This window comes from Salvelinus alpinus, chromosome 27 (genome assembly GCF_045679555.1).
Source record: "Salvelinus alpinus chromosome 27, SLU_Salpinus.1, whole genome shotgun sequence".
In the NCBI taxonomy this organism is placed as follows: domain Eukaryota; kingdom Metazoa; phylum Chordata; class Actinopteri; order Salmoniformes; family Salmonidae; genus Salvelinus; species Salvelinus alpinus.
Genome location: NC_092112.1, coordinates 9,886,454 through 9,910,405, shown reverse-complemented (window position 1 = coordinate 9,910,405; position 23,952 = coordinate 9,886,454). Strand labels below are relative to the sequence as shown.

At 47.6% G+C, this 23,952-nt stretch overlaps 1 protein-coding gene across 4 annotated transcripts in view; it reads right to left on the bottom strand.

Annotated features, from left to right (window-relative positions):
* LOC139556687 (choline/ethanolamine transporter flvcr2b-like) overlaps window positions 1-23,952 on the bottom strand; it is a 67,971-nt gene that overhangs the window by 26,715 nt on the left and 17,304 nt on the right. For all 4 annotated transcript variants that reach the window (XR_011671166.1, XM_071370929.1, XM_071370930.1 and 1 more), the window contains exons 3-5: window positions 14,233-14,373; window positions 7,160-7,227; window positions 1,951-2,054 (exon numbers count right to left, since the gene is read on the bottom strand). Coding sequence is in view for 3 of the 4 variants with exons in the window: in XM_071370929.1 (XP_071227030.1) it covers window positions 1,951-2,054; window positions 7,160-7,227; window positions 14,233-14,373 (313 nt within the window). In the remaining variant the exon portion in view is untranslated. The remainder of the gene's footprint in view (window positions 1-1,950; window positions 2,055-7,159; window positions 7,228-14,232; window positions 14,374-23,952) is intronic.

Sequence of the window (23,952 nt, the reverse complement as noted above, 5' to 3'; positions counted from 1 at the left end):
CCCTGTCTCCCTGTTCCCCTGTCTCCCTGTTCCCCGTCTCCCTGTTCCCCTGTCTCCCTGTTCCCCTGTCTCCCTGTTCCCAGTCCCCCTGTCTCCCTGTTCCCCTGTCCCCCCGTCCCCCTGTCTCCCCGTCCCCCTGTCTCCCTGTTCCCCCGTCCCCCTGTCTCCCTGTTCCCCCGTCCCCCTGTCTCCCTGTTCCCCCGTCCCCCTGTTCCCCTGTCTCCCTGTTCCCCGTCCCCCTGTCTACCTGACCCCCGTCCCCCTGTCTCCCTGTTCCCCTGTCCCCCCGTCCCCCTGTCTCCCCGTCCCCCTGTCTCCCTGTTCCCCGTCCCCCTGTCTCCCTGTTCCCCCGTCCCCCTGTTCCCCTGTCTCCCTGTTCCCCGTCCCCCTGTCTACCTGACCCCCGTCCCCCTGTCTCCCCGTCCCCCTGTCTACCTGACCCCCGTCCCCCTGTCTCCCTGTTCCCCGTCTCCCTGTTCCCCTGTCCCCCTGTCTCCCTGTCTCCCTGTTCCCCGTCCCCCTGTTCCCCGTCCCCCTGTCTCCCTGTTCCCCGTCCCCCTGTCTACCTGACCCCCGTCCCCCTGTCTCCCTGTTCCCCGTCTCCCTGTTCCCCTGTCCCCCTGTCTCCCTGTTCCCCGTCCCCCTGTCTACCTGACCCCCGTCCCCCTGTCTCCCTGTTCCCCGTCCCCCTGTCCCCCTGTCTCCCTGTTCCCCTGTCCCCCCGTCTCCCTGTTCCCCTGTCCCCCTGTTCCCCGTCCCCCTGTTCCCCTGTCTCCCTGTCCCCCTGTTCCCCGTCCCCCTGTCCCCCTGTCTCCCTGTTCCCCCGTCCCCCTGTCTCCCCGTCCCCCTGTCTCCCTGTCTCCCCCGTCCCCCTGTCTCCCTGTTCCCCCGTCCCCCTGTTCCCCTGTCTCCCTGTTCCCCGTCCCCCTGTCTACCTGACCCCCGTCCCCCTGTCTCCCTGTCCCCCCGTCCCCCCGTCTCCCCGTCCCCCTGTCTCCCTGTTCCCCGTCCCCCTGTCTCCCTGTTCCCCCGTCCCCCTGTTCCCCTGTCTCCCTGTTCCCCGTCCCCCTGTCTACCTGACCCCCGTCCCCCTGTCTCCCTGTTCCCCGTCCCCCTGTCTCCCTGTCTCCCTGTTCCCCGTCCCCCTGTTCCCTGTCCCCCTGTCTCCCTGTTCCCCGTCCCCCTGTCTACCTGACCCCCGTCCCCCTGTCTCCCTGTTCCCCGTCTCCCTGTTCCCCTGTCTCCCTGTTCCCCGTCCCCCTGTCTCCCCGTCTCCCTGTTCCCCTGTCCCCCCGTCTCCCTGTTCCCCGTCCCCCTGTCCCCCTGTTCCCCTGTTCCCCGTCCCCCTGTTCCCCTGTCTCCCTGTCCCCCCGTCCCCCTGTCTCCCTGTCCCCCTGTTCCCCGTCCCCCTGTCTCCCTGTTCCCCGTCTCCCTGTTCCCCGTCTCCCTGTTCCCTGTTCCCCGTCCCCCTGTTCCCCGTCCCCCTGTCTCCCTGTTCCCCGTCCCCCTGTCCCCCTGTTCCCCGTCCCCCTGTCCCCCTGTTCCCCGTCCCCCTGTCTCCCTGTCCCCCTGTCTCCCTGTCCCCCCGTCCCCCTGTCCCCCCGTCCCCCTGTTCCCCTGTTCCCCTGTCTCCCTGTTCCCCGTCCCCCTGTCCCCCTGTTCCCCTGTCCCCCTGTCTACCTGACCCCTGTCCCCCTGTCCCTTCATGCTTCCTTTAATGATGTAAAGTGTACTGTACTGACTAGGGTTGCAAAATTCTGGGGACTTTCAATAAATTCCCTGATTTTCCCGAAGTCCCAGTTGAAGATTTCCCAGAATAAGCAGGAAATCTGGAATTCTCCAACCAGGATTTCTGGAAAAACCAGGTAATTTATTGAAAGTTCCCGAAATTTTGCAACCCTAGTAGTGACCCATGAGAAATGCACGTTAAATAACCTAGACTTGACTTACTTGTATGTTTTGGTTCTGTCCAGCCAGATACCGCAGATCAGCGACCCCACCATGCCAGCAATAACGATGGTGAGGCCTATCCTCCCTGCGTTCAACTCTTCACCCTGCGGGTCAGGACAGACAGACGGTAGGGTTAGTGTGTGTGTGTAGCTCTGGTCAAACATAGTACACTATATAGGGAATTCTGTGCCATTGGGACACATCCCATGTCTCAGCGTTACCATTGTGCATACTACTCTAACCCAGTGGTTCCCAAACTGTGGGGCGCAAAAAAATTAAACTGCACATTATCTACAACCCATTGCAAAATGTGTATTATTGCAGGAAATGTAAAACCTATTTTTCTCTCCGCCAACAAGAGGGGTGTGAACAGTTTGGAAGGGGGGCTGTGTTGGGTAAGGGGTGAATAACAGGGCTGTGTTGGGTAAGGGGTGAATAACGGGGCTGTGTTAGGTATGGGGTGAATAACGGGGCTGTGTTAGGTATGGGGTGAATAACAGGGCTGTGTTAGGTAAGGGGTGAATAACGGGGCTGTGTTAGGTAAAGGGTGAATAACAGGGCTGTGTTAGGTAAAGGGTGAATAACAGGGCTGTGTTAGGTAAGGGGTGAATAACAGGGCTGTGTTAGGTAAGGGGTGAATAACAGGGCTGTGTTAGGTAAGGGGTGAATAACGGGGCTGTGTTAGGTAAGGGGTGAATAACGGGGCTGTGTTGGGTAAGGGGTGAATAACGGGGCTGTGTTTGGGTAAGGGGTGAATAACGGGGCTGTGTTAGGTAAGGGGTGAATAACGGGGCTGTGTTAGGTAAGGGGTGAATAACAGGGCTGTGTTGGGTAAGGGGTGAATAACAGGGCTGTGTTAGGTAAGGGGTGAATAACGGGGCTGTGTTGGGTAAGGGGTGAATAACAGGGCTGTGTTAGGGAAGGGGTGAATAACAGGGCTGTGTTAGGTAAGGGGTGAATAACGGGGGGACAGGGAGACGGGGGGACGGGGGGACAGGGAGACAGAACTTAGTTCCAGTGTTCCCATACTGCACTGTAGAGCCAACAGGGTCAGAACTTAGATCCTGTGTTCCCATACTGCACTGTAGAACCAACAGGGTCAGAACTTAGTTCCTGTGTTCCCATACTGCACTGTAGAGCCAACAGGGTCAGAACTTAGTTCCTGTGTTCCCATACTGCACTGTAGAGCCAACAGGGTCAGAACTTAGTTCCTGTGTTCCCATACTGCACTGTAGAACCAACAGGGTCAGAACTTAGTTCCAGTGTTCCCATACTGCACTATAGAACCAACAGGGTCAGAACTTAGTTCCAGTGTTCCCATACTGCACTATAGAGCCAACCGGGTCAGAACTTAGTTCCTGTGTTCCCATACTGCACTATAGAACCAACAGGGTCAGAACTTAGTTCCTGTGTCCCCATACTGCACTGTAGAGTCAACAGGGTCAGAACTTAGTTCCAGTGTCCCCATACTGCACTGTAGAGCCAACAGGGTCAGAACTTAGTTCCAGTGTCCCCATACTGCACTGTAGAGCCAACCGGGTCAGAACTTAGTTCCAGTGTCCCCATACTGCACTGTAGAGCCAACCGGGTCAGAACTTAGATCCTGTGTTCCCATACTGCACTGTAGAACCAACAGGGTCAGAACTTAGATCCTGTGTTCCCATACTGCACTGTAGAGCCAACCGGGTCAGAACTTAGTTCCAGTGTCCCCATACTGCACTGTAGAACCAACAGGGTCAGAACTTAGTTCCTGTGTCCCCATACTGCACTGTAGAGCCAACAGGGTCAGAACTTAGTTCCAGTGTTCCCATACTGCACTGTAGAGCCAACAGAGTCAGAACTTAGTTCCAGTGTTCCCATACTGCACTATAGAGCCAACCGGGTCAGAACTTAGTTCCTGTGTTCCCATACTGCACTGTAGAGCCAACAGAGTCAGAACTTAGTTCCAGTGTTCCCATACTGCACTATAGAGCCAACAGGGTCAGAACTTAGTTCCTGTGTTCCCATACTGCACTGTAGAGCCAACAGAGTCAGAACTTAGTTCCAGTGTTCCCATACTGCACTATAGAGCCAACAGGGTCAGAACTTAGTTCCTGTGTCCCCATACTGCACTGTAGAGCCAACAGGGTCAGAACTTAGTTCCAGTGTTCCCATACTGCACTGTAGAGCCAACAGAGTCAGAACTTAGTTCCAGTGTTCCCATACTGCACTATAGAGCCAACCGGGTCAGAACTTAGTTCCTGTGTTCCCATACTGCACTATAGAGCCAACCAGGTCAGAACTTAGTTCCTGTGTTCCCATACTGCACTATAGAACCAACAGAGTCAGAACTTAGTTCCAGTGTTCCCATACTGCACTATAGAGCCAACCGGGTCAGAACTTAGTTCCTGTGTTCCCATACTGCACTATAGAGCCAACCAGGTCAGAACTTAGTTCATGTGTTCCCATACTGCACTATAGAACCAACAGGGTCAGAACTTAGTTCCAGTGTTCCCATACTGCACTATAGAGCCAACCGGGTCAGAACTTAGTTCCTGTGTTCCCATACTGCACTATAGAACCAACAGGGTCAGAACTTAGTTCCAGTGTTCCCATACTGCACTGTAGAACCAACAGGGTCAGAACTTAGTCAACAGGGTCAGAACTTAGATCCTGTGTTCCCATACTGCACTGTAGAACCAACCGGGTCAGAACTTAGTTCCAGTGTTCCCATACTGCACTGTAGAGCCAACAGGGTCAGAACTTAGATCCTGTGTTCCCATACTGCACTGTAGAACCAACAGGGTCAGAACTTAGTTCCTGTGTTCCCATACTGCACTGTAGAGCCAACAGGGTCAGAACTTAGTTCCTGTGTTCCCATACTGCACTGTAGAGCCAACAGGGTCAGAACTTAGTTCCTGTGTTCCCATACTGCACTGTAGAACCAACAGGGTCAGAACTTAGTTCCAGTGTTCCCATACTGCACTATAGAACCAACAGGGTCAGAACTTAGTTCCAGTGTTCCCATACTGCACTATAGAGCCAACCGGGTCAGAACTTAGTTCCTGTGTTCCCATACTGCACTATAGAACCAACAGGGTCAGAACTTAGTTCCTGTGTCCCCATACTGCACTGTAGAGTCAACAGGGTCAGAACTTAGATCCAGTGTTCCCATACTGCACTGTAGAACCAACAGGGTCAGAACTTAGTCAACAGGGTCAGAACTTAGATCCTGTGTTCCCATACTGCACTGTAGAGCCAACAGGGTCAGAACTTAGTTCCAGTGTCCCCATACTGCACTGTAGAGCCAACAGGGTCAGAACTTAGTTCCAGTGTCCCCATACTGCACTGTAGAGCCAACCGGGTCAGAACTTAGTTCCAGTGTCCCCATACTGCACTGTAGAGCCAACCGGGTCAGAACTTAGATCCTGTGTTCCCATACTGCACTGTAGAACCAACAGGGTCAGAACTTAGATCCTGTGTTCCCATACTGCACTGTAGAGCCAACCGGGTCAGAACTTAGTTCCAGTGTCCCCATACTGCACTGTAGAGCCAACAGGGTCAGAACTTAGTTCCAGTGTCCCCATACTGCACTGTAGAGCCAACCGGGTCAGAACTTAGTTCCAGTGTCCCCATACTGCACTGTAGAGCCAACCGGGTCAGAACTTAGATCCTGTGTTCCCATACTGCACTGTAGAACCAACAGGGTCAGAACTTAGATCCTGTGTTCCCATACTGCACTGTAGAGCCAACCGGGTCAGAACTTAGTTCCAGTGTCCCCATACTGCACTGTAGAGCCAACCGGGTCAGAACTTAGTTCCAGTGTACCCATACTGCACTGTAGAACCAACAGGGTCAGAACTTAGTTCCAGTGTTCCCATACTGCACTGTAGAGCCAACCGGGTCAGAACTTAGTTCCTGTGTCCCCATACTGCACTGTAGAGCCAACAAGGTCAGAACTTAGTTCCAGTGTTCCCATACTGCACTGTAGAACCAACAGGGTCAGAACTTAGATCCTGTGTTCCCATACTGCACTGTAGAGCCAACCGGGTCAGAACTTAGTTCCAGTGTCCCCATACTGCACTGTAGAGCCAACCGGGTCAGAACTTAGTTCCAGTGTACCCATACTGCACTGTAGAACCAACAGGGTCAGAACTTAGTTCCAGTGTTCCCATACTGCACTGTAGAGCCAACCGGGTCAGAACTTAGTTCCTGTGTCCCCATACTGCACTGTAGAGCCAACAAGGTCAGAACTTAGTTCCAGTGTTCCCATACTGCACTGTAGAACCAACCGGGTCAGAACTTAGTTCCTGTGTCCCCATACTGCACTGTAGAGCCAACAGGGTCAGAACTTAGTTCCAGTGTTCCCATACTGCACTGTAGAACCAACCGGGTCAGAACTTAGTTCCTGTGTCCCCATACTGCACTGTAGAGCCAACAGGGTCAGAACTTAGTTCCAGTGTTCCCATACTGCACTGTAGAACCAACCGGGTCAGAACTTAGTTCCTGTGTCCCCATACTGCACTGTAGAACCAACAGGGTCAGAACTTAATTCCTGTGTTCCCATACTGCACTGTAGAGCCAACCGGGTCAGAACTTAGTTCCTGTGTCCCCATACTGCACTGTAGAGCCAACAGGGTCAGTACTTAGTTCCTGTGTTCCCATACTGCACTGTAGATCCAACAGGATCTGAACTTAGTTCCTGTGTTCCCATACTGCACTGTAGAGCCAACCGGGTCAGAACTTAGTTCCTGTGTTCCCATACTGCACTGTAGAACCAACAGGGTCAGAACTTAGTTCCTGTGTCCCCATACTGCACTGTAGAGCCAACAGGGTCAGAACTTAGTTCCAGTGTCCCCATACTGCACTGTAGAGCCAACCGGGTCAGAACTTAGTTCCAGTGTCCCCATACTGCACTGTAGAACCAACAGGGTCAGAACTTAGTTCCAGTGTCCCCATACTGCACTGTAGAACCAACCGGGTCAGAACTTAGTTCCAGTGTTCCATACTGCACTGTAGAACCAACAGGGTCAGAACTTAATTGTATATACACCCCAGGAGGCTGGTGTCACCTTCATTGGGGAGGATGGGCTCGTGGAATAGTAACAAATACAAAAAGACATGGTTTCCACTCATTTGCTCCATTCTCAGACATTATTGTGAGCCGTCCTCCCTTCAGCAGCCTCCTGTGGTCCACACAGTGTGTAGAGGAAAGAGGGGCAGAACTTACAGGGTAGTGTTCGATGATCATGCGGTTCAGTAGTGTGCCAACAGCATAGAAGCAGCCCACGTTCAGTCCTGCGGGAGAGAGAGACACAGTGAGATACAGCCAATAGGGAGTCGGCACACTCGGAGAGCAGCCAATAGGGGTTGATGTTAGAGGTAGGTCGCCCGTCCGTGGTCGATACAGTATTAACAGAGGCAAAAGGGGGATCAGTGAGTCAGGAGAGAGAGAGGTAGTGGTTAGGGTTGTTACGGTGACCGTTTTACCGTCACGCCGGCGGTCACGAGTCACGACGGCAGTCAAATTCCACGTGACCGTTTAGTCACGGTAATTAGGCTTCTCCAAGCTCTGATGCTGCTGATGGCCATTAATAGCCTACCAGCTATCTGCCTGGTACTCAGCTATCTGCCTGGTACTCAGCTATCTGCCTGGTACTCAGCTATCTGCCTGGTACTCAGCTATCTGCCTGGTACTCAGCTATCTGCCTGGTACTCAGCTATCTGCCTGGTACCCAGCTATCTGCCTGGTACTCAGCTATCTGCCTGGTACTCAGCTATCTGCCTGGTACTCAGCTATCTGCCTGGTACTCAGCTATCTGCCTGGTACTCAGCTATCTGCCTGGTACTCAGCACTCTGCCTGGTACTCAGCACTCTACTGTCCCTCTAATCACTCTGACATCAATGTAAATGTAATGGAAAATCTAATCAAACACTTCCTGAGAGCCCATGAGGTCAGGTTGCGCAACATGTCTATAGGCAGAACTGTCCACATTTACTTTTCATCGGCCAACAAGATGAGTAGGCGTAACGAACAGCAAAAGCACTAGCCTACGTAAATCTACTATCCCCCGTAGTACAAAAGTCGACCTATTCTATTCTGTGGGAGAAATAAATATTCCAAACATAGTCTGGGACGGTTGTGGGATGAGATAGTGCTTGTATTCATTTGGGATCTAACATCCCAAAAACATTTTTACGCAACTGTCACGTTCCTGACCTGTTTTCTGTTTAGTTTTGTGTGTTAGTTGGTCAGGACGTGAGTTTGGGTGGGCATTCTATGTTGTCTGTTTCTATGTTGGTTTAGGGTTGCCTGGTATGGCTCTCAATTGGAGGCAGGTGTTTGGCGTTCCTCTAATTGAGAGTCATATTTAGGTAGGCTGTTCACAGTGTTTGTTGGTGGGTGGTTGTCTCCTGTGTCAGTGTTTGTCGCACCATACGGGACTGTTACGGTTTGTTCATTTCATGTAGGCTATTTTTTCCCTGTTCGTGCGTTCTCGTGTTTATGTATGTTCGTCGTTCAGGTCTGTCTACTTTCGTTTTGTTATTTTGTATCATTATCAAGTATAGTTCGTTTTCGTCTTGTCTTTAATAAATATTATGTGTTCACAACCCGCTGCGCCTTGGTTCCCTCACTACTCCTCCTCTTCAGATGAAGAGGAGGAGGACTGCCGTTACAGAACCACCCACCAATCCAGAGCCAAGCAGCGTAATTTGGAGCAACGGGCAAGTATACAGGACTTGTGGAGTTGGGAGCAAATATTTAACGGAGAAGGACCATGGGCTAAAGTAAATCACCGTCCATGGGAACGGCTGGAGGCAGCTCGGAGAGCGGAGGAAAATAGAGAGAGGAACCGGCGTTATGAGGGGACGCGTCTTGCACGGAAGCCCGAAAAGCCCGTGAGTAACTCCCAAAAATTTCTTGGGGGGGGGCTAAGGGGTCGTGGGCCTAGGGCAGGTAGGAGACCTGCGCCCACTTCCCAGGCTAACCGTGGAGAGCGGGAGTACGGGCAGACACCGTGTTACGCAGTAGAGCGCACGGTGTCTCCTGTACGTGTGCATAGCCCGGTGCGGGTTATTCCACCTCCCCGCACTGGTAGGGCTAGATTGGGCATTGAGCCAGGTGTCATGAGGCCGGCTCAACGCGTCTGGTCTCCAGTGCGTCTCCTCGGGCCGGCATACATGGCACCTGCCTTACGCATGGTTTCCCCGGTTCGCCTACACAGCCCGGTGCGGGTTATTCCACCTCCCCGCACTGGGCGGGCGACCGGGAGCATTCAACCAGGTAAGGTTGGGCAGGCTCAATGCTCAAGAGAGCCAGTACGCCTGCATGGTCCGGTATTTCCGGTGCCACCTCCCCGCCCCAGCCTAGTACCTACAGTGCCTACACTACGCACTGGGCTACCAGGGCATTTCCAGAGCCCTGTTCCTCCTCCACGCACTCTCCCTATAGTGCGTGTATCCAGTTCGGTGCCTCCAGTTCCGGCCCCACGCACTAAGCCACCTGTGCGTCTCCTAAGTCCTGTACACACTGTCACTTCTCCCCGTACTAGTCCTGAGGTGCCACCAGTGCCGGTACCACGCACCAGGTATAGAGTACGCTTTGAGAGTTCAGTGTGCCCTGTCCCTGCTCCCCGCACTAGTATGAAGGTGCGTGTCCTTAGCCCGGTGCCTCCAGTTCCGGCACCACGCACCAGGTCTACAGTGCGCCTTATCCGGCCAGAGCCATCCGTCTCCCCAGCGCTATCTGAGCCATCCGTCTCCCGAGCGCCGTCTGAGCCATCCGTCTCCCGAGCGCCGTCTGAGCCATCCGTCTCCCCAGCGCCATCTGAGCCATCCGTCTCCCCAGCGCCATCTGAGCCATCCGTCTCCCCAGCGCCGTCTGAGCCATCCGTCTGCAATGAGCCTGCAAAGCCGCCCGTCTGCCATGAGCCTACAGAGCCGTCCGCCAGACAGGAGCCGCTAGAGCCGTCCGCCAGACAGGAGCCGCTAGAGCCGCCCGTCAGACAGGATCTGCCAGAGCCGCCAACCAGACAGGATCTGCCAGAGCCGCCAATCAGACAGGATCTGCCAGAGCCGCCAATCAGACAGGATCTGCCAGAGCCGCCAGCCAGACAGGATCTGCCAGAGCCGCCAGCCAGACAGGATCTGCCAGAGCCGTCAGCGAGCCATGAGCAGCCAGAGCCGTCAGAGAGCCATGAGCAGCCAGAGCCGTCAGAGAGCCATGAGCAGCCAGAGCCGTCAGAGAGCCATGAGCAGCCAGAGCCGTCAGAGAGCCATGAGCAGCCAGAGCCGTCAGCCTGCCATGAGCGTCCAGAGCCGTCAGCCTGCCATGAGCGTCCAGAGCCGTCAGCCTGCCATGAGCGTCCAGAGCCGTCAGCCTGCCATGAGCGTCCAGAGCCGTCAGCCTGCCATGAGCGTCCAGAGCCGTCAGCCTGCCATGAGCGTCCAGAGCCGTCAGCATGCCATGAGCGTCCAGAGCCGTCAGCCTGCCATGAGCGTCCAGAGCCGTCAGCCTGCCATGAGCGTCCAGAGCCGTCAGTCAGCCATGAGCTGTCCCTCAGCCAGAAGCGGCTAGTAATCCTGAACTGCCCCTCAGTCCAGAGCTGTCTCTCTGTCCGGAGCTGCCCTTCAGTCCGGAGTTGCCCCTCTATCCTGAGCTACCTCTCTCTCCTGAGCTACCTCTCTCTCCTAAGCTCTCCCTCTGTCCTGAGCTATCCCTATGTCCTGAGCTACCTTGTCCCAGAGCTGTCCTTGATTCTGGTGTTGCCCCTAAATTTAGGTGGGGTTATTTGGAGGGTGGTCATTGTGGGGAGGCTAAGGAAGCGGGGATTGATTATGGTGGGGTGGGAACCACGCCCGGAGCCTAAGCCACCACCGTGGTCAGATGCCCACCCAGACCCTCCCCTGGACTTTTTGGTGATGCGTTCGGAGTACGCATCTTGAGGGGGGGGTTATGTCACGTTCCTGACCTGTTTTCTGTTTAGTTTTGTGTGTTAGTTGGTCAGGACGTGAGTTTGGGTGGGCATTCTATGTTATCTGTTTCTATGTTGGTTTAGGGTTGCCTGGTATGGCTCTCAATTGGAGGCAGGTGTTTGGCGTTCCTCTAATTGAGAGTCATATTTAGGTAGGCTGTTCACAGTGTTTGTTGGTGGGTGGTTGTCTCCTGTGTCAGTGTTTGTCGCACCATACGGGACTGTTACGGTTTGTTCATTTCATGTAGGCTATTTTTTCCCTGTTCGTGCGTTCTCGTGTTTATGTATGTTCGTCGTTCAGGTCTGTCTACTTTCGTTTTGTTATTTTGTATCATTATCAAGTATAGTTCGTTTTCGTCTTGTCTTTAATAAATATTATGTGTTCACAACCCGCTGCGCCTTGGTTCCCTCACTACTCCTCCTCTTCAGATGAAGAGGAGGAGGACTGCCGTTACAGCAACGAGGCTAACACAACAGATGCTTCTACACCTGCATTACTAGCTGTTTGGGGTTTTAGGCTGGGTTTCTGTACAGCACTTTGAGATATCAGCTGATGTAAGAAGGGCTTTATAAATACATTAGATTGAGTGATTGATTGAGATCAGAATGTTTACCAACATTTTTTGATAAATGATTAAGCTATTTCGTCACATTACAAGCGCAACAATGCTCACACGGCAGGAGGCTGTAACTGCAAATGTTCCTTTAGCTGGAAAACACCATTATTTAAAGTGACCACAAATTAAATTACGCATTTTTTGCTTTTATTATAAAGAGAAATTTTTATGGTGAAAATTGTCTTCCACAAACTTGAAACTCGTGCGCTGTAAATTACCATGAGACCGACCGTTATTTGCTTGACAATCATCGGCAGACGAAATGTCGTGACCGCAGCAGCTCTAGTAGTGAAACCAGGCCAGGGGAAACATGTAACACGGGACTTAACCACAGTCTCACACACAGTGTAGAGACACACAGTCTCACACACAGTGTAGAGACACACAGTCTCACACACAGTGTAGAGACACACAGTCTCACACACAGTGTAGAGACACACAGTCTCACACACAGTGTAGAGACACACAGTCTCACACACAGTGTAGAGACACACAGTCTCACACACAGTGTAGAGACACACAGTCTCACACACAGTGTAGAGACACACAGTCTCACACACACCATGGCCTTAGCAGTTTAGTTTATTGTCCTGGTACACAACAAGTACACCGCCATCCACCTGGCCCAGAGAATGACCCTAACCCATGTCAGAGGTCAGGAGAGGAGACAGAACCAAGCTGATACTATTCCTTATATAGTGCACTACTTTAGACCAGAGCCCTATTCCCTATATAGTGGTACTACTATAGACCAGAGCCCTATTCCCTATATAGTGGTACTACTATAGACCAGAGCCCTACTCCTTATATAGTGGTACTACTATAGACCAGGGCCCTATTCCCTATATAGTGCACTACTATGGACCAGAGCCCTATTCCCTATATAGTGCACTACTATAGACCAGAGCCCTATTCCCTATATAGTGGTACTACTATGGACCAGAGCCCTATTCCCTATATAGTGCACTACTACAGACCAGAGCCCTATTCCCTATATAGTGCACTACTATGGACCAGAGCCCTATTCCCTATATAGTGCACTACTATAGACCAGAGCCCTATTCCCTATATAGTGGTACTACTATGGACCAGAGCCCTATTCCCTATATAGTGCACTACTATAGACCAGAGCCCTATTCCCTATATAGTGCACTACTATGGACCAGAGCCCTATTCCCTATATAGTGCACTACTTTAGACCAGAGCCCTATTCCCTATATAGTGCACTACTTTAGACCAGAGCCCTATTCCCTATATAGTGCACTACTTTAGACTAGAGCCCTATTCCCTATATAGTGCACTACTACAGACCAAAATACATTTAGCCTATGTTAATAATTGAATTATAAATAAACGTTTTACCTTTCGGGTCAAAAATGTGTAACATCTGAGTGTTAAACAGGCAATAAGCCTGACATGAATTCATAACACTTCCTCTGTTTGGGGACAGCCAGTGGCGTCTGTTTGGGGACAGCCAATGGTGTCCGTTTGGAGACAGCCAATAGCGTCCGTTTGGGGACAGCCAATAGCGTCCGTTTGGGGACAGCCAATAGCGTCCGTTTGGGGACAGCCAATGGCGTCCGTTTGGGGACAGCCAGTGGCGTCTGTTTGGGGACAGCCAGTGGCGTCTGTTTGGGGACAGCCAATGGTGTCCGTTTGGAGACAGCCAATAGCGTCCGTTTGGGGACAGCCAATAGCGTCCGTTTGGGGACAGCCAATAGCGTCCGTTTGGGGACAGCCAATAGCGTCCGTTTGGGGACAGCCAATAGCGTCCGTTTGGGGACAGCCAATAGCGTCCGTTTGGGGACAGCCAATAGCGTCCGTTTGGGGACAGCCAATGGCGTCCTAGCCAGCACAGAGTCCTTTCCCATAGGATAATACATTAACAGTGTACCTGTAACGCAGTGTGGGAAATATCAGATACTATCGGAAACTTGGAGAGGCAAGTTCCCAATTCGGCAATAACCGCTAGAACGTGCTTCCTAGTAGGAAACCCGGGCCAGAATGATGATACACCAGTTTGTGACGTTTCATCACTGACCTTTCACCTTTCGGACCAAAAGATAGTAAAACAAACATGTAGCTAGGTTTACCCATACAATCAAACATGTAGCTAGGTTTACCCATACAATCAAACATGTAGCTAGGTTTACCCATACAATCAAACATGTAGCTAGGTTTACCCATACAATCAAACATGTAGCTAGGTTTACCCATACAATCAAACATGTAGCTAGGTTTACCCATACAATCAAACATGTAGCTAGGTTTACCCATACAATCAAACATGTAGCTAGGTTTACCCATACAATCAAACATGTAGCTAGGTTTACCCATACAATCAAACATGTAGCTAGGTTTACCCATACAATCAAACATGTAGCTAGGTTTACCCATACAATCAAGTGGAGGTAGGACTTCCTGAGTACCATCCGAACGCACCAATAACCACCTGACAACTAAGACTCAACTGGTTGTCTCGTGTGGTAGATCAGACTGACACGGATGATCATTAGCAGACTTTTATAACCAGGCACTTATCACGCTTCCACCTGGCTCAAGAATAACCTTCTTCGCTTGTAATAGAATGGCAGGTCAACAGGTACTGAAGACACTCAGAAACCTGGTTCAGCCCAGTATGGCTCAGCTCAATTTGGCGTGGTTCGGCTTGGCTCGGTTCAGTAGTGTGGTACCAGGGTGGTGTACTAACCGTATGTGAGGATGAGGAGGAGGAAGGGTTTGTTTCGGAGCAGCCTGAGGATGGAGGCGGTGTAGGAGTACTGTTCTGGAGGGATGCAGCGAGCTGTCGCCTGGGCCTGGGTGGGAGGGAGCTCCGGACGCTCCTGGAACACTGTGGAGAGGGTGGGGTGGAGAGAGGGAGGAGGGGTGGAGAGATGGTGAGATGGAGAGAGGGAGGGGGGGTGGAGAGATGGAGAGAGGGAGGGGGGGTGGAGAGAGGGAGGGGGGGTGGAGAGATGGTGAGATGGAGAGAGGGAGGGGGGGTGGAGAGATGGAGAGAGGGAGGGGGGGGTGGAGAGAGGGAGGGGGGGGTGGAGAGAGGGAGGGGGGGTGGAGAGATGGTGAGATGGAGAGAGGGAGGGGGGAGATGGAGAGAGGGAGGGGGGGTGGAGAGATGGTGAGATGGAGAGAGGGAGGGGAGGGGGAGATGGTGGAGAGAGGGAGGGGGGGTGGAGAGATGGGGGGGGATGGTGAGAGATGGAGAGATGGGGGAGGGGGGGGTGGAGAGATGGGGGCGGAGATGGTGAGAGATGGTAAGATAGAGAGAGGGAGGGGGGGGTGGAGAGATGGTGAGATGGAGAGAGGGAGGGGGGGGGTGGAGAGATGGTGAGAGATGGTGAGAGATGGTAAGATAGAGAGAGGGAGGGGGGGGTGGAGAGATGGTGAGATGGAGAGAGGGAGGGGGGGTGGAGAGATGGTGAGAGATGGAAAGATGGAGAGAGGGAGGGGAGACAGAGAGAGGGAAGGGGAGATGGGGAGAGATATAGAGAGAGGGAAGGGGAGATGGTGAGAGAGAGAGAGAGGGGAGATGGAGAGAGATATAGAGAGAGGGAGGGGAGATGGAGAGAGATATAGAGAGAGGAGGGGAGATGGAGAGAGATATAGAGAGAGGGAGGGGAGATGGAGAGAGATATAGAGAGAGGGAGGGGAGATGGAGAGAGATGGTGAGATATAGAGAGAGGGAGGGGAGATGGAGAGAGATATAGAGAGAGGGAGAGAGATATAGAGAGAGGGAGGGGAGATGGAAAGAGATATAGAGAGAGGGAGAGAGATATCAGTAACATACCATCAAAAGAGCGTAGCGTGACATTTAAGAATGAATCAGAGTGGGTTATACAGAGAAGATGCACAGACTATTCCTTCATCTCAGCTTCATCTACACTACCGTTCAAAAGTTTGGGGTCACTTAGAAATGTCCTTGTTTTTGAAAGAAAAGCACATGTTTTGTCCATTAAAATAACATAAAATTGATCAGAAACACAGTGTAGACATTGTTAATGTTGTAAATGACCATTGTAGCTGGAAACCAGATTTTTTATGGAATATCTACATTAGGCGTACAGAGGCCCATTATCAGCAACCATCACTCCTGTGTTCCAATGGCACGTTGTGTTAGCTAATCCAAGTTTATCATTTTAAAAGGCTAATTGATCTTTAGACTAGTTGAGTATCTGGAGCATCAGCATTTGTGGGTTCGATTACAGGCTCAAAATGGTCAGAAACAAATAACTTTCTTCTGAAACTCGTTAGTCTATTCTTGTTCTGAGAAATGAAGGCTATTCCACGCGAGAAATTGCCAAGAAACTGAAGATCTCGTACAACGCTGTGTACTACTCCCTTTACAGAACAGCGCAAACTGGCCCTAACCAGAATAGAAAGAGTGGGAGGCCCCGGTGCACAACTGAGCAAGAGGACAAGTACATTTCAGTGTTTAGTTTAAGAAACAGACGCCTCACAAGTCCTCAACTGGCAGCTACATTAAATAGTACCCGCAAAACACCAGTCTCAACGTCAACAGTGAAGAGGCGACTCCGGGAAGCTGACCTTCTAGGCAGAGTTGCAAAGAAAAAGCCCCATCTCAGACTGACCAATAAAAAGAAAAGATTAAGATGGACAAAAGAACACAGACACTGGAAAGAGGAAATACACAGAATGTCTGATCATTTTGATGTTATTTTAATGGGAAACTGAGATTAAGGAATAATCTGGAACAGTAGTGTATATGAAACTGAGATTAAGGAATAACCTGGAACGGTAGTGTATATGAAACTGAGATTAAGGAATAACCTGGAACGGTAGTGTATATGAAACTGAGATTAAGGAATAATCTGGAACAGTAGTGTATATGAAACTGAGATTAAGGAATAACCTGGAACGGTAGTGTATATGAAACTGAGATTAAGGAATAACCTGGAACGGTAGTGTATATGAAACTGAGATTAAGGAATAACCTGGAACGGTAGTGTATATGAAACTGAGATTAAGGAATAACCTGGAACGGTAGTGTATATGAAACTGAGATTAAGGAATAACCTGGAACGGTAGTGTATATGAAACTGAGATTAAGGAATAACCTGGAACGGTAGTGTATATGAAACTGAGATTAAGGAATAACCTGGAACGGTAGTGTATATGAAACTGAGATTAAGGAATAACCTGGAACGGTAGTGTATATGAAACTGAGATTAAGGAATAACCTGGAACGGTAGTGTATATGAAACTGAGATTAAGGAATAACCTGGAACGGTAGTGTATATGAAACTGAGATTAAGGAATAACCTGGAACGGTAGTGTATATGAAACTGAGATTAAGGAATAACCTGGAAGGGTAGTGTATATGAAACTGAGATTAAGGAATAACCTGGAACGGTAGTGTATATGAAACTGAGATTAAGGAATAACCTGGAACGGTAGTGTATATGAAACTGAGATTAAGGAATAACCTGGAACGGTAGTGTATATGAAACTGAGATTAAGGAATAACCTGGAACGGTAGTGTATATGAAACTGAGATTAAGGAATAACCTGGAACGGTAGTGTATATGAAACTGAGATTAAGGAATAACCTGGAACGGTAGTGTATATGAAACTGAGATTAAGGAATAACCTGGAACGGTAGTGTATATGAAACTGAGATTAAGGAATAACCTGGAACGGTAGTGTATATGAAACTGAGATTAAGGAATAACCTGGAACGGTAGTGTATATGAAACTGAGATTAAGGAATAACCTGGAACGGTAGTGTATATGAAACTGAGATTAAGGAATAACCTGGAACGGTAGTGTATATGAAACTGAGATTAAGGAATAACCTGGAACGGTAGTGTATATGAAACTGAGATTAAGGAATAACCTGGAACGGTAGTGTATATGAAACTGAGATTAAGGAATAACCTGGAACGGTAGTGTATATGAAACTGAGATTAAGGAATAACCTGGAACGGTAGTGTATATGAAGCTGAGATTAAGGAATAACCTGGAACGGTAATGTATATGAAACTGAGATTAAGGAATAACCTGGAACGGTAGTGTATATGAAACTGAGATTAAGGAATAACCTGGAACGGTAGTGTATATGAAACTGAGATTAAGGAATAACCTGGAACGGTAGTGTATATGAAACTGAGATTAAGGAATAACCTGGAACGGTAGTGTATATGAAACTGAGATTAAGGAATAACCTGGAACGGTAGTGTATATGAAACTGAGATTAAGGAATAACCTGGAACGGTAGTGTATATGAAACTGAGATTAAGGAATAACCTGGAACGGTAGTGTATATGAAACTGAGATTAAGGAATAACCTGGAACGGTAGTGTATATGAAACTGAGATTAAGGAATAACCTGGAACGGTAGTGTATATGAAACTGAGATTAAGGAATAACCTGGAACGGTAGTGTATATGAAACTGAGATTAAGGAATAACCTGGAACGGTAGTGTATATGAAACTGAGATTAAGGAATAACCTGGAACGGTAGTGTATATGAAACTGAGATTAAGGAATAACCTGGAACGGTAGTGTATATGAAGCTGAGATTAAGGAATAACCTGGAACGGTAATGTATATGAAACTGAGATTAAGGAATAACCTGGAACGGTAGTGTATATGAAACTGAGATTAAGGAATAACCTGGAACGGTAGTGTATATGAAACTGAGATTAAGGAATAACCTGGAACGGTAGTGTATATGAAACTGAGATTAAGGAATAACCTGGAACGGTAGTGTATATGAAACTGAGATTAAGGAATAACCTGGAACGGTAGTGTATATGAAACTGAGATTAAGGAATAACCTGGAACGGTAGTGTATATGAAACTGAGATTAAGGAATAACCTGGAACGGTAGTGTATATGAAACTGAGATTAAGGAATAACCTGGAACGGTAGTGTATATGAAACTGAGATTAAGGAATAACCTGGAACGGTAGTGTATATGAAACTGAGATTAAGGAATAACCTGGAACGGTAGTGTATATGAAACTGAGATTAAGGAATAACCTGGAACGGTAGTGTATATGAAACTGAGATTAAGGAATAACCTGGAACGGTAGTGTATATGAAGCTGAGATTAAGGAATAACCTGGAACGGTAATGTATATGAAACTGAGATTAAGGAATAACCTGGAACGGTAGTGTATATGAAACTGAGATTAAGGAATAACCTGGAACGGTAGTGTATATGAAACTGAGATTAAGGAATAACCTGGAACGGTAGTGTATATGAAACTGAGATTAAGGAATAACCTGGAACGGTAGTGTATATGAAACTGAGATTAAGGAATAACCTGGAACGGTAGTGTATATGAAACTGAGATTAAGGAATAACCTGGAACGGTAGTGTATATGAAACTGAGATTAAGGAATAACCTGGAACGGTTGTGTATATGAAACTGAGATTAAGGAATAACCTGGAACGGTAGTGTATATGAAACTGAGATTAAGGAATAACCTGGAACGGTAGTGTATATGAAACTGAGATTAAGGAATAACCTGGAACGGTAGTCTATATGAAACTGAGATTAAGGAATAACCTGGAACGGTAATGTATATGAAACTGAGATTAAGGAATAACCTGGAACGGTAATGTATATGAAACTGAGATTAAGGAATAACCTGGAACGGTAGTGTATATGAAACTGAGATTAAGGAATAACCTGGAACGGTAGTGTATATGAAACTGAGATTAAGGAATAACCTGGAACGGTAGTGTATATGAAACTGAGATTAAGGAATAACCTGGAACGGTAGTCTATATGAAACTGAGATTAAGGAATAACCTGGAACGGTAATGTATATGAAACTGAGATTAAGGAATAACATGGAACAGTAATGTATATGAAACTGAGATTAAGGAATAACCTGGAACGGTAGTGTATATGAAACTGAGATTAAGGAATAACCTGGAACGGTAGTGTATATGAAACTGAGATTAAGGAATAACCTGGAACGGTAGTATATATGAAACTGAGATTAAGGAATAACCTGGAACAGTAGTGTATATGAAACTGAGATTAAGGAATAATCTGGAACGGTAGTGTATATGAAACTGAGATGGAGGAATAATCTGGAACGGTAGTGTATATGAAACTGAGATTAAGGAATAACCTGGAACGGTAGTGTATATGAAACTGAGATTAAGGAATAACCTGGAACGGTAGTGTAGGCCTAAAGAATAAACAGATTATTCTTTCCTCTCAGTGTGTCCTGGTGTACTTGGAAACGAACTGTGGCAGGGAATTGTCCAATCTAATTTCTAAATGATTACTGTACTCTTCCAGATATAAACACACACACACACACAGATGAACAAACCTAAGAACGGGCCTTCATCCATTTACAGAGAGAATATAGGCCTAGAGACTATTGTATGAACATGCAAATATTGGAAGGTGTTTAACAGGTTACGCCTCAATCTTGTAATTGGGGCTCTCTCAACACAAAACAGGATATGCATCAGTCAGAATTCAACAGGTGACATTACTTCGATGCTGAGAAATGTGTATATATATACTGTGACTCTGTCTTTTAATCCTTGAAAGCATGTTTTTGTCATCTAGCTGAAAGCCTAAAAGCCATCTGGTTTGGGCTTAGTGGGACTATCATTTGTTATTCAACAGGACAATGACCCAACACACCTCCAGGCTGTGTAAGGGCTATTTGACCAAGAAGGAGAGTGATGGAGTGCTGCATCAGATAACCTGGCCTCCACAATCACCCAACCTCAATCGACTTGAGATGGTTTGGAACGCAGAGTGAAGGAAAAGCAGCCAACAAGTGCTCAGCACATGTGGGAACTCCTTCAAGACTGTTGGAAAAGCATTCCAGGTGAAGCTGGTTGAGAGAATGCCAAGAATGTACAAAGCTGTCATCAAGGCAAAGGGTGGCTAGTTTGAAGAATCTCAAAATGTAAAATATACTTTGATTTGTTTAACACTTTTTTGGGTTACTACATGATTCCATATGTGTTATTTCATTAGTTTTGATGTCATCACTATTATTCTACAATGTAGAAAACAGTAAAAATATAGGAAAACCCTGGAATGAGTAGGTGTGTCCTAACTTTTGACTGGTACTGTATTTCAGCTACATGTCAACCAAATTCAAGCGTTGTGCAAAAAGTGCCTCAGAGTTGTGGCTACAACGCAACACATTCTTTTAATAATTTGAAGAACCATCATTACATTTACATTTAAGTCATTTAGCAGACGCTCTTATCCAGAGCGACTTATCATCCCCTACTTTACAACGATTGCACGGCAAAAAAAAAAATGTGCGTCACGTTTGTGTTTGAAAATCGCAATATAATCGAAAAGTGTTTGAAAATCGCAATATCTGGCCAAAAACAAATTGCAATTCGATATTTTGTCCCGAATCGTGCAGCCCTACTTCAGAATCCTTTCCAAAACCTCAAATACACTACAAGTTGTATATTTCCTCCATTGTTCTCCTGCAACAGGGTGATCAAATTAAGATCCTACATCTGTAGGTAGAGCAAAACAAGAATGACACAAGGGCAGAAGAGCCATAACCAGCTATCTGTAGGTTACATCCTCCTTTATCATTTAACCTAACTACAGTACCACTAGAGAATGGTGTTAACCTCACTACAGTACCACTAGAGAATGGTGTTAACCTCACTACAGTACCACTAGAGAATGGTGTTAACCTCACTACAGTACCACTAGAGAATGGTGTTAACCTCACTACAGTACCACTAGAGAATGGTGTTAACCTCACTACAGTACCACTAGAGAATGGTGTTAACCTCACTACAGTACCACTAGAGAATGGTGTTAACCTCACTACAGTACCACTACAGAATGGTGTTAACCTCACTACAGTACCACTAGAGAATGGTGTTAACCTCACTACAGTACCACTAGAGAATGGTGTTAACCTCACTACAGTACCACTAGAGAATGGTGTTAACCTAACTACAGTACCACTAGAGAATGGTGTTAACCTCACTACAGTACCACTAGAGAATGGTGTTAACCTCACTACAGTACCACTAGAGAATGGTGTTAACCTCACTACAGTACCACTAGAGAATGGTGTTAACCTCACTACAGTACCACTAGAGAATGGTGTTAACCTCACTACAGTACCACTAGAGAATGGTGTTAACCTCACTACAGTACCACTAGAGAATGGTGTTAACCTCACTACAGTACCACTAGAGAATGGTGTTAACCTCACTACAGTACCACTAGAGATTGGCATTACAAATGTCCTTTTGTTTTTCACAATGAGCATAATAACCACTCCTCCCCCCCCAGCAACAAGACAATGGTGTTTTCATCCGTTGTGATCTGCTCTACAACTCGTGACCCGGCCCTCTGAGTGGGTGACTTGTATGTCACACCCTGATGACACGGCTCCCTACAGTCTGCGGCCACTCCTACACGCGTCAGCAATAAATCAGTTGAAACAGTTCCTCCTTGGCAAAAAATTACTGCTTTTGCATGTCTGTGCTTGTTATGAGAAATAAAACAGAGTGTGTGGAATAAACAGAAAGCAATAAGAAGAAGAGAGACACAGAAATACAGACAGACGAGGGTGAGGAGAGAGAAAGACAGAGACGAAGAGAGAGAGGAAGAGAGAGAGGAGGGTCTTTGTGCCGACACATTTCCTGTCTGTAGTAACGGGTCACTTCCTCCAGAACGCAGCCCTTCTCCCACTCAGAGCGTTCCCCTAACTTTTCTAAGTCAGAAAGCACATTTAAAGAATCTATGTGTTGTTCAAAACTGTATTGAGGCGTTTACTGTTTATAGAACGCTAAATAAGTACCTAAACAAGTACCTCTTTCCAGCATGCTCTCACAACGACAGATGGAAAGTTCTGGAATCACAATGACAGATATTCTACAATCTCCTCTGGATGGAAAGTTCTGGAATTATAAAGTCAAGTCTACTAACTCTCTCTCTTTGTCAATGTTTCGTATGTTCTTGGTAAAAGCCCGAGTGTCCTAAATTACATCACAAGTGGACACCTATGCGCCAATACACACACACACACACCCACTACGAACTCAACACACACACACTTTACATACCTGACATACAGGCCAGACGCTTCAGAAGGGGATGTATGAGCAAGAAAGAGGAAGAACAACAAAAAGCCTGAATAATTTGTCATTTAGAAGACGCATTCATCCAATAAGACCGATATGCAAACATTTAATAATATAATTGAATAATCCAAAATTCACTTCAGGTCACACAGTCAGAAATCAGTCAGAGGCTAAACAGAAATCACTCACAAGCTAAACAGAAATCACTCACAAGCTAAACAGAAAATCACTCACAAGCTAAACAGAAATCACTCACAAGCTAAACAGAAATCACTCACAAGCTAAACAGAAATCACTCACAAGCTAAACAGAAATCACTCACAAGCTAAACAGGACTTCCTCATCAGCTAAAGTGATACACTAAACTAGAGGTCGACCGATTAATCGGAATGGCCGATTAATTAGGGCCGATTTCAAGTTTTCATAACAATCGGTAATCGGCATTTTTGGACACCGATCATGGCCGATTGCATCGCACTCCACGAGGAGACTGCGTGGCAGGCCGAATACCTGTTATGCGAGTGCAGCAAAGAGCCAAGGTAAGTTGCTAGCTAGCATTAAACGTATCTTGTAAAAAAACAATCAATCTTAACATAATCACTAGTTAACTACACATGGTTGATGATATTACTAGTTCATCTAGCTTGTCCTGCGTTGCATATAATCATTGCGGTGCCTGTTAATTTATCATTGAATCACAGCCTACTTCGTCAAACGGGTGATTTAACAAGCGCAGTTGCAAAAAAAGCACTGTCGTTGCACCAATGTGTACCTAACCATAAACATCAACATCAAGTATATATATATTTTTTAAACCTGCATATTTAGTTAATATTGCCTGCTAACGTGAATTTATTTTAACCAGGGAAATTGTGTCACTTCTCTTGCGTTCTGTGCAACACAGTCAGGGTATATGCAACAGTTTGGGCTCGTTGCAAACTAATTTGCCAGAATTTTACGTAATTATGACATAACATTGAAGGTTGTGCAATGTAACAGCAATATTTAGCATCTAGGGATGCCACCCGTTAGATAAAACACGGAACAGTTCCATATTTCACTGAAAAAATATACGTTTTGTTTTCGAGATGATAGTTTCCGTATTTGACCATATTAATGACCTAAGGCTCGAATTTCTGTGTGTTCTTATATTATAATTAAGTCTATGATTTGATATTTGATAGAGCAGTCTGACTGAGTGGTGGTAGGCAGCAGCAGGCTCGTAAGCATTCAATCAAACAGCACTTTCCTGCGTTTGCCAGCAGCTCTTAGCAATGCTTGAAGCACAGCTCTGTTTATGACTTCAAGCCTATCAACTCCAGAGATTAGGCTGGC